General features: G+C 45.8%; 1 protein-coding gene across 1 annotated transcript; it reads right to left on the bottom strand.

Moving 5' to 3' along the window:
• Positions 1-1,607: 1,607 nt before the first annotated feature.
• Positions 1,608-10,097, bottom strand: LOC127009436 (melanopsin-A-like). Its single transcript, XM_050882532.1, has 6 exons — positions 10,065-10,097; positions 4,185-4,403; positions 2,817-2,948; positions 2,206-2,417; positions 1,965-2,080; positions 1,608-1,648 (listed from the first exon to the last, which is right to left on the bottom strand). The coding sequence occupies exons 1-6, from the start codon at positions 10,095-10,097 to the stop codon at positions 1,608-1,610; spliced, it is 753 nt and encodes a 250-aa protein (XP_050738489.1).
• Between the last annotated feature and the right edge of the window lie 232 nt (positions 10,098-10,329).

Genomic DNA, 10,329 nt, shown 5'->3' with positions numbered 1-10,329 from the left:
TCTCCTCGTAGTCCGGGATAACAACACACAACCGTTTTCTTCCTCCTTATTTCTTCCCCTGATCCGATATGGTGCTCTATAATTATGTCCTCCTGTCTCACTTGTTTTTCTCTTTATTTCTTCTTGTCCTCCATTTCCGGGGTAGCAACACACAAGTCCTCTCTCCTCACTTCCTCCCCATACTGACCCAAGCCTCGCCCGCCTAACAAGAGTCGCGGTTTCACTTGCGCTTCGTGAAACACACTCGAACGATACAGTCATGCACAGTGTTGCTCAGATCAGTAACCTCCCTCATTCGACTTCTTTTTGTCGTGGTTTGCTTAGTTATCTCCGTTCGGAAGCGTCAGTTTCCCCCTAATAGACTTAAGCCTCTAATTTGATATGCTAGGAACCTTAACACTTAACTACCTTACGAGAAAAAAAAAAGAACAAGGTCATTAATCCTCACAAATCAGATTCCCCCATCGAGGCGCCGGGGCCGTCTCGTCTGCATCTCGCTTCACGTAGCAGATTCAACTTAACGAACCTCGGAGTCGATTCCAAAGCCTCTCTAATCCCGTCTTGTATTTGCTCGGCGTGTTTGGAGTGGATGATGAGTTCCCTCGCCCATACATAGTTAGAATCCAATCGGGTACATCACTTTAGGCGGGGAGAGAGACGGAGAGGCTTCGGAACCAAGAGTGAAGCGGCGAGTCTCCCCCGACACCCCGCGTCATGTTTGTCAGGATTAACGAGGGTTTATCTTTTAGTAATATCACAAGTAATGAGTTGTGGTGTTGGTGGTGGTGATCCGTAGTAGTAGTAGTAGTACGAGTGGTAGTGGTAGTGGTGGTAGTAATGATGACTTAGCGATTATCCGGATGACGAAGAGCAGTGAGGTGGTGATGAGTGAAGTGGTGCTGGTGATGGTGTTAGTGTTCATTCGAGGTGGTGTTTGGTATTACGCCAATATATTGAGAAACAATTAATGATGTCTTGTGAGTGAGTGTCCTCTGGTCGCCGCGAACCCGACGCTCCTGTTCTGCCTTGCCCTGCCTAGCGCAGCCTTAACCTTAACACAGACAGCGGCGCCTCGGCGGCGGCGTGCCCTCGACGGGCCGTGCGGTGCGGTGACTACGATGCTCTGACGCTGCCTCTACGAACACCCTGCTTCGCCTTCCTTACTGTAGACTCTTCTTAAATATTAAACATACAAAAGTACTTTTAAAAACATAGACTTTCTTCGTCATTTAGTTCCCTCTGCATCACAATATATGTTATAGGATTGTAACATTATTAGGTACTCTGTTACTGTAAACTTACTACTACAGGAAATCAAGCGACACCTTGTCAAAATATGACAGCTATTGATAACGTGGGAGCAAAAGAAAGACAAAGATACATACTATTTCATGTAATCTAACTTTGCTGGTCCGTTTCTTCCATCCCCCCCGACCCCTGCGGTGCAGCGAGACCCTGGCCGGCGGAACGCCTGTCCTCCGTGGGTCCTGTCGCTCCCGCCACTAATATCACAAGGCGGCCCCCACCCCCCTGGCTCTCTACCTCGGTGCTGGGTATGGGGCGCGGCGGTCGTAGCTAACCACTACTGTGACGCGGAGGCGTGGGCATCACGGGGCTGCCACGCCGGCGGCCCGCGACCCCACGCCCGCTGGTTCCCACACGCATGAGTAGTTGCAGAGATCATGACTTAGAAGTTTGCCCGTCGGCCCTGCTGGCGAGGGGCGTGGCGTGGCCCTTACATCTTTCCGTCGTTTTGGAAGATGGACGAGCTGCTCCTGTTCCGCCGGGCGCCGGGCAGAATCTTTGCCCTGGAAGATCTGGAAGCAACATGTTCTTCGAGAATTTCCTGTCGGCGGGGCGTGAATCATAATGGGCAGGCTGTTGCTCCGGCCCTGGTCCTCCAACCCACGGCGGCGGCGGCCGCAGACGAGTTGTTAGCCGTCCTGCTGAGACTCTCCGCCCACGTGTGAGTGTGTGCGCGCCGTTTTCAATCATGAACGGCGTCTGGGAGGTGGTCCACACGTGGGCAGGAGGCTGCGTGCACAGGCTGACCTGTTCAAGACCGGCGCTAAAGGAACAGCTGCGAGAGAAGCGTGGCTTGGGCAGAGGGGCGGTGGGCAGCTCAATCAGCGCCCTCGTCCGCAGCTCCAATTGAAAGTCGTCCTGGCGGCGAGACTTTGCGCCGCCTCCAGCTTTTCGTCGAACCTTGCTGTCCTCGAGACGCTCCTGAAGCTGTAGGTGGAGAGGCTCTTCCGGGGGTAGATTTCCGCTGATATGGGCGACGCCAGGCTCTTGCTCCCGGGAGCTGGCGGGGTCCCTGCGGCGGGTGCGGTCCAGGTGGGGTTGCTGGTGCAGGACGTGTTGCGCTGCAGCAGCGGCCCCAGCGACGAGGACGACGGGTCGAAGTTGCCCCACGCCTGCACGGGAAACGGAAGCATGTTACGAAATTGTCATTTGCTGCCGGCAATGCTGTTGAACATTCTTATCAACAAAGAGGCGACCAATGAATGCTACGTGAGTTAATGCTCATCAAAGAGACAAGTGTGGCGGCCAGACAAGTCACGACAGCATATCAATGGTACATTACTCCTGACTCTCCAATCTTAAGATATGAAAAGAATTCGCAAGCTTTCCTCCATAACAACAAAAAACAACAAGACCTATCATGCATAACTCCCTCTCTCTCTCTCTCTCTCTCTCTCTCTCTCTCTCTCTCTAAGCCTCACACGGACCAACAAAGGGTGCAGCATGGACAACACTCGGCCAGCAGCAAGGTGTTGGGGACTGAGTGATCGCCGAGCCACCCCGAGCCTCACCTGCACGTCGGACAGCTCCCGCTCCTCGCGCATCTCGCTGAAGGTGCTCGCGGAGAAGCCTTGCGTCATGCCGTTCCTCACGCCCCCCATCAGGTGACGTCGGCGCCACATCAGCCTTTTGTTCAGCTCCGCCTGTGGAAGGGAGAAACAGAGTGTGGGTGTTGCTGTTGTTGTTGTTTACCGCACAGCCACCTACGCTGGCGGAGCCGCTGAGACGCGTCCTTGAAAAATAGAAGAAATAAGAGAGACACGACAATAACACAGAACAAGGTGGAACAAAATATGAAGGGGAGAGAGAGAGAGAGAGAGAGAGAGAGGAGGGGACACCTGTGGGCCAATACGGGCAATAAAGGAAGCTAATGAAGACGTGAAGAGGTGCCTGATTACCAGTGCCTTGAAAGAAACAAACAACTTCAAGGTTAATAAACAAGAAAAATAGGAAAAGTTAAGAGAAAAATCATATATAAGAAAAACTAGACAAAGTAGAAACAGATAATATCGACACGAAAGGGAATAAATGTCATGTATTTAACTCTTCCTTCTTCTCTCTCTGATGTACTGACGTCAGCTAAACCGCTAACTAATGTACGAGAGAGAGAGAGAGAGAGAGAGAGAGAGAGAGAGAGAGAGAGAGAGAGAGAGAGAGAGAGAGAGAGAGAGAGAGAGAGAGAGAGAGAGAGAGAGAGAGAGAGAGAGAGAGAGAGAGAGAGAGAGAGAGAGAGAGAGAGAGAGAGAGAGAGAGAGAGAGAGAGAGGAGTATTTGAACAGAAACAACTGTATTACACTCTTCTGAAGGAATTTAGAGATAAAATATATAAAAGAAGATAAACTTAAGTATTTTTATCCTTGGGAACGAGTTAGAGTGAGCAAGAAAGTAGTATTAGAACAAAGATAGCTGTATCACACTGTTTTGATGGAATTTAGAAAGAGAAAATTAGTAAAATATATATAAGGCGTGGGAAGCTAATGTATTTTCATCCTTGTGATCTAGTTAGAAAGAAATGGTCAGATTTTTACCTGACTTCCATTAGATTAACAGCTGGAAAAATTTACCTGGCATTCACTTAATCAACAACACCTGCCCTTTCCACTACGTATGATTCCCAGGTCGAATTAAGAACAATCCTCGCTAACTGTCATTCTTGCATTCAATTTTTGTATATTTCAGCAAAAACTAACAATAAAAAACATTAATTACTATCATTGTTTTTACATACATGAACACGTCACTTTCATAAGACACGTGGACAATTTTTTTTATATTTATCATCAAAACTCTCGCAGTAAAACATAAATCATTACTATTTTATTCACACACACACACAAAAGAGAGAGAGAGAAAAAAAAAAACGTCATATTTTCATACACCTGGACACTTGTAATGACCTTGAATCGCGGGTGGGAGAGAGCGTAGATGAAGGGGTCGAGACACGCCGCAGTCTTACAGAAGAAGGCGGGGACCATGGAGACGAGGGGCGTGATGAGGGCCCGCTGCCTGAAGATGCCGAGCAGGGACACCACCGCGTAGGGCGTCCAGGCCACCACCCAGATGGCAATGATCCCCGACGCCACCTTAGTCAACTTGAGCTGCGGAAGGGAAGAAAAACAGTGGGTGGCGAGGGTTGCTTGAAGGGGAGGCTTACGGCAGGGGAGGAAAGGGACGTAAAGGTGAAGGTTAAGGAAGAAAACAAAAAGAACGAAGGAAAGAGGAAGGGGAAGGGAGGAAAGTGAAGACAAAAGTGGGAGAAAACGTAAGGGAAGGGGGAAGAAACAGAGAAGAAAGGGGAGGAGTGAGGTAAGGATGAAGGAAAAGGGAGTACCTGAAAAATGGACAGAGGAAGGGAAGGAACGAGGAATGGAAAGAACATAAAAAGATAAGGAGCTTGCAAGAGGCCGTTAGGTTTAGACAAGGCAGCTCCAGTGAACCTAACCTCACTTAATATCACTATCCATGCATTTGTCTAATATTCCTTTGATATAAGTCTATCGTATTGGATCTCACTACATAACTGCCAAGCCTTTTTCAGTGTTGTTGTGTAATGTAATGTTTGTTGTGTTAACCGAAGAGTTTTTGTGCTAGTTAAGTTACAAAAAGGGGAGAAGGAGGAGGAGGAGGAGAAGGAGAAGGGGGAGTTGGAGGGGGAAAAGAAGGAGGAAAAGGACTATTGAGTTAAGGAGGAAGGAGGAGGAGGAGGAGGAGGAGGAGGAGGAGGAGGAGGAGGAGGAGGAGGAGGAGGAGGAGGGTTAACGAGTCACAGAGGGGCGTAACCCAATTAGGAGAAGGTTAAAGAGTACATTGCCGTCTATTAGCGTGTCTGTCTTCCTTGGTGATTGACGGGCCTGTAGTAACTGACACACACACACACACACACACACACACACACACACTAAAAGAAAAAAGTGTCAAAGGGAAACTACACTATTTTTCAAGCTCCTCGTCTTCCTCCTCTCCTCCTCCTCTTCCTTCCCCTTCTCCTCCTCTTTCTCTACCTTGCCCTCCACGTCTTCCTTCTCCTACTCCACTTCCATTCATCCTATTCGTTCTCATTACCCCTTCCTCCTCCTCCTCCTCCTCCTCCTCCTTATCCACCACTTCTACACACTAAACTCGCGAGGTACGATGCTAACACCTCTTCAGTCTTTAATTAACTTCGTAAAGGCATCATAACAAATTAAAATGCTCCCCTCAATCACCTTTCACGCCAGGAGGCCACGTGAGTCACACCTGCCGCAGCGACGTGGACCAGAATGACGTAGTACAAAGTGGGTTAAGTTCAGAAGTAAACTATGAAGTAAGTGAAAGGATGTTTAGTTATATATAGAGAGGGAAATAAATGCCACTCTGTTACTCCTGAATAAGATATGGGAATGAAGATCAGCCACATTACTTGATTCAGCGTTACGCAAAGATAAGTTAAAAAGATTCATACCGACAGATCGTGCGTCACTTGTATCCAAATGAACTACAGTTGGGTCCATTTGACTTCTTTGGTAGAGGTTTAATAATTGCTTGACTTCGTTTAACTTGTTTTATTTAGGTGTTCTTGAGTCAGCTTCTTAATATCTTCCAGAAGTGTACCCTACAAACTGGATTATCATGTGGTTAATCATATTTTTGGAGATATATTTAATCAGTAAAAAGGAAGCGACATTAAGCAGCATTAAAACGGGAAACTTAAAGGATTAAACTACGAGAAAGTCACGCAGAGGCCAAACAAAATATTAAAAAAAAAAAAAACGAAAATGCAGATTACCTAAGAGAGAGAGAGAGAGAGAGAGAGAGAGAGAGAGAGAGAGAGAGAGAGAGAGAGAGAGAGAGAGAGAGAGAGAGAGAGAGAGAGAGAGAGAGAGAGAGAGAGAGAGAGAGAGAGAGAGAGAGAGAGAGAGAGAGAGAGAGAGAGAGAGAGAGAGAGAGAGAGAGAGAGAGAGAGAGAGAGAGAGAGAGAGAGAGAATATTTATTTAGACCATATATACTAAACGCAGAGAGCAATTATCTAATGGGAGGAAAGAAAAAAATAAAAAAAACTGCTTCTTTGTGGCTTTGTGGATTAAAAAAACGAGTACTACAGTCAAGAGTAAAATTTCTATGCTGCGAGTGTGTAATAATAATAATAATAATAATAATAATAATAATAATAATAATCGGTTTATTGAGTGATTGCAACTGATAAGCTGAAAATATACATATTAAAATACAATGTTAAAAAAAGTACAAAGTGAAAGGGGTATAGAGGGTCCGTGGTTTATATTGTGGGAGAGTTGTGATGAAATAGAAGAGGGCAGAGGGGGTGGGGGGGTGGGGGGAGAGGTGGTGGAAAGAAGTGCGTTGGTGAGAGGCAGTGTCAGCTTCCGGGTGGCGGGTCAGGTGTAAATCCCCAGGTCAATCCCAGGTGTGTGTGTGTGTGTGTGTGTGTGTGTGTGTGTGTGTGTGTGTGTGTGTGTGTGTGTGTGTGTGTGTGTGTGTGTGTGTGTGTGTGTGTGTGCGCTAACGTTCATTTCTGGTCTTATTTTTTTCTTTCTGCTTCAAGCCTTCACACTAATTCTTTTATTAATTATTGAGGAACATTGATCGTACCTGTTTTATCTTGGTTATCAATGCCTCTCTCTCTCACACACACACACACACACACCCTTACTATCCCTCCCCTTTTCCCTCTGTTACTACTACTACTTCTACTACTACTACTATTACTACTACTACTACTACTAAGCTACTACTACTACTACTACTATTACTACTACTACTACTACTAAGCTACTACTACTACTACTACTACTACCACTACTACTACATAAATTATACCTCCACCCATGTTTATTTTCCCGACACATAATCATGGAGGGCTCCATTGCTTTGAGGTCATTAGCCCCAACTCTGTTCGCTAATGACTGTGGCATCCAACCATATCACTAATACTACCTAGTACTAAATCACCTGTCATCTATTACGTCCAGATCCCCCTTTCCTTCCCTACTCAATTCACTCCCGACCCACCCTAATGTCACTCTCCACCACTGTGGCTTCATAGTCCATATTGGAGATGTTGGTGGCTTTTGGGCCAGAGTGTCTGGTGCCCCTGAGACATAGGATGGCCGACCTGAGCAAGGAGAACGAGAGGCGACACCTCATCCAGGCGACAACGTGGCTCCTTGGCTGATGCCTCTTTTCTGAGATTAGTTCCGCGAGGCGTGCGGAGAAGCATTGGGCCCTGGGACCCATCCCGCCGGATGTGGTGAAGACGAGGGGGCCGAAGCTGCCCTGATCCACATGTTGGATTCTTTCACCGTATGCCCTTGTCTTCTCCTGCTCGTTCCTGTGGTGGGCGGCTTGCAGGGGCACCTCATGGTGACAGGCAGCCATCGGGTCGAATATGCGGATGTCCATGAACGCCCGCTGTCCGCGCACCCAGAATCCGCGGGCACTTACATCAACCCGTGCCTCCTGTGAGGTATTGGCCGACCTGTACCGAAGGTGTTCGCCGTCCAGGGGAAGCTACTACTACTACAACTACCACTACTACTACCACAAGGTGTCTAGGGTACAAGTTATCGTCCTTGTCTGAGTGAACGCCGCCTTACGTTCAATACCAGACTCTGTGGAGAGGAAAAGTAACTTGCATAAGATGATGTGAGTACCCGTTCACCTGGCAGGAAGGAGGCAGGTACACACACACACACACACACACACACACACACACACACACACACACACACACACACACACACACACACAGCCCTACACACCTTCACACTCAATGATTCTACCTCATCTCAACTTTTTTTGTTTTTTTGTCTACAGTCTCTCCACTAATGATGAAGAGGAGGTGAGAGGATGGTACCCTCCACCTCCTCCCTCCACCTCCTCCTCCTCCTTTTCCCCTCCTCCTCCTCCTCATTGTTCTTCCCTTCCTCCTTCTCCCATTCTCCTCTTATCGTTGACGCGTGTGTTTCTTAGCCACACGTCCAGGGGGAAAATTATTACCTGTGTTTCTGCCTCATTTCGGTGAGTGGAAAACAAGTCATATTTTTCCAGGTGAGGACTGTAGTGAAAGCATTTTTTTTCCCCCTTTTGTTTTTACGGTAGAGGGGTTTACAATGCTTTAGTGGTTTCATTAGTTAAAGAAAAAAAATGTAATAATAATAATAATAATAATAATAATAATAATAATAATAATAATAATAATAATAATAATAATAATAATAATAATAATAATAATAATAATAATAATAATAATAATAATAATAAGAATAAGAATAATAATAATAAGAAGAAGAAGAAGGAGAGTAATTTCAGATGAGTGGATAAAAAACAGCAGATTGATAAGTGTTTAGAATATTTGTCTATGTATTAAAAGGTTTGTGTTTATGTGTGTGTGTGTGTGTGTGTGTGTGTGTGTGTATTATGCAAGACTACACACGCACACAACTTATACAAGGGAGTGTCACTAAGTCTCCTTTATCACGCCACATGCATTCTCCTCCTTCTTCTCCTTCCTTTAATATTTTCTTTCTTTTTCTCTCTCTTCCACCACCTCTTTTTTTTTCTTCCACTTTCTGACCCCAATATATCTTCCATCATATTCCTCCCCTTCCTGTTTATCAGATCACTTGCTTTCTTCTCCTTCTCCTCTTTCCTTCCTTCCTTTCTTTATGTTTTCTCTCTCCTCCTCCTCCTTTTTTTCTTCCTTTCACATTTTGACCCCAATATATCTTCCATCATATTCCTCCTCTTCCTGTTTATCAGACCACTTGCTTTCTTCTCCTTCTCCTCTTTCCTTCCTTCCTTTCTTTATGTTTTCTCTCTCCTCCTCCTCCTTTTTTCCTTCCTTTCACATTCTGACTCCAATATATCTTCCCTCATCTTTCTCCTCACTTGTATTCCCCTCCTTTTCATTCCTTCCTTTCTTTATTCTTTTTCCTTCTCTCCTCCTCCTCATCTTTCTCTTCCTTCCACGTTCTGGCTCCAATATGTCTTCCTTCATCTTCCTCCTCCTCATATTTTCAGTTAAAATCTTACGTTCCTCTTCACCTCACTTCCATATCCTTCATCCTTTGATCTCCTTTTTACTATCTCTCTCTCGCCTCCTAGTCAGCATATGACGTTTGACTCCTTCTGTCCTATCTTTTTATCTTCTCTCCTTTTTCTCTTTGCTATTTCTCTTTCTCTGCACTCTATCGCCTTTCTTTCCTTTTGTTCTTCGTCTTATTCCTTAATATTCAATCTTTCATCTTCCCTCATTTCCCTTGTCCATTTCTTGCTTATTCTCTTCTCCCATCCATTGATTAACTCTGTACCTTTCTTTCTCCTCCTTTGTGTTCCTTTATGTTCCCTTCCCTCATTTTCCCACTCCATGTCTAGTTCTCTCTTATTCCCCTGTATATTTCTTTTCTACTCCTTGCTACCGCCTCACCTCCCTCCTCTCCATCTCTAACTAACTCTGTACTTTTCTTTCATTATTATACCACGTCATCTCCCTTCTTTTTCCTTCCCACTCTTCATTGTCTAACTCTCTTATTCCCTTGTATATTTCTTTTCTCCTTGCTACCGTCTCAACTTTCTTCCCTCCCTCTCTTTTCTCATCCGTCGCTCCTTCACCTTATTTTATCGCATCAAAAACACACTCGGGGAACAGTAAACCCACCAGGAACATCTCAAGGTCGGGACTGTCTCATCTCCCTACCGCAACGCCTTTTCTCTGGCTCTCTTATCTCTTCCGTTTGTTTACGCTGAACATTATTAGCCCCACCCTTGACAGCGCCCGGACTAGTATAAGGCGCATGCTGTGTCTGGGATTTAGCGGCGTATAAGACACTGTTATTGAGGAAGGGCAAGGAGGAGAGGATAGAGAGTTCAGAGAGAGTGATGCAGTTGAGGTGTTCATCAGATCCCTTCCTTGATAGTGTCCAAGTAGAGTTAAAAGGATTATGTTGTTACTGTGGCCTATAACTGAGTATAAGACGATACTGAAGAATGGCAAGGAGGACGGGATAAAGAGTTCAAAGAAAGCAACG

Source organism: Eriocheir sinensis, chromosome 40 (assembly GCF_024679095.1).
Source record: "Eriocheir sinensis breed Jianghai 21 chromosome 40, ASM2467909v1, whole genome shotgun sequence".
Classification (NCBI taxonomy): domain Eukaryota; kingdom Metazoa; phylum Arthropoda; class Malacostraca; order Decapoda; family Varunidae; genus Eriocheir; species Eriocheir sinensis.
Note: the sequence above shows the minus strand (reverse complement) of the source record. Positions and strands in the feature narration are given on the sequence as shown.

Coding starts and splice junctions, on each gene's coding strand:
- LOC127009436 (XM_050882532.1), bottom strand. CDS start 10,097: ATGCGCCTTATACTAGTCCGGGCGCTGTCAAGG. Junction 2,418..2,816: donor GGGAGCTGTCCGACGTGCAG/GTGAGGCTCGGG, acceptor TTTCCCGTGCAG/GCGTGGGGCAACTTCGACCC. Junction 1,649..1,964: donor CGGCGCGCACACACTCACAC/GTGGGCGGAGAG, acceptor TGTGGGAACCAG/CGGGCGTGGGGTCGCGGGCC.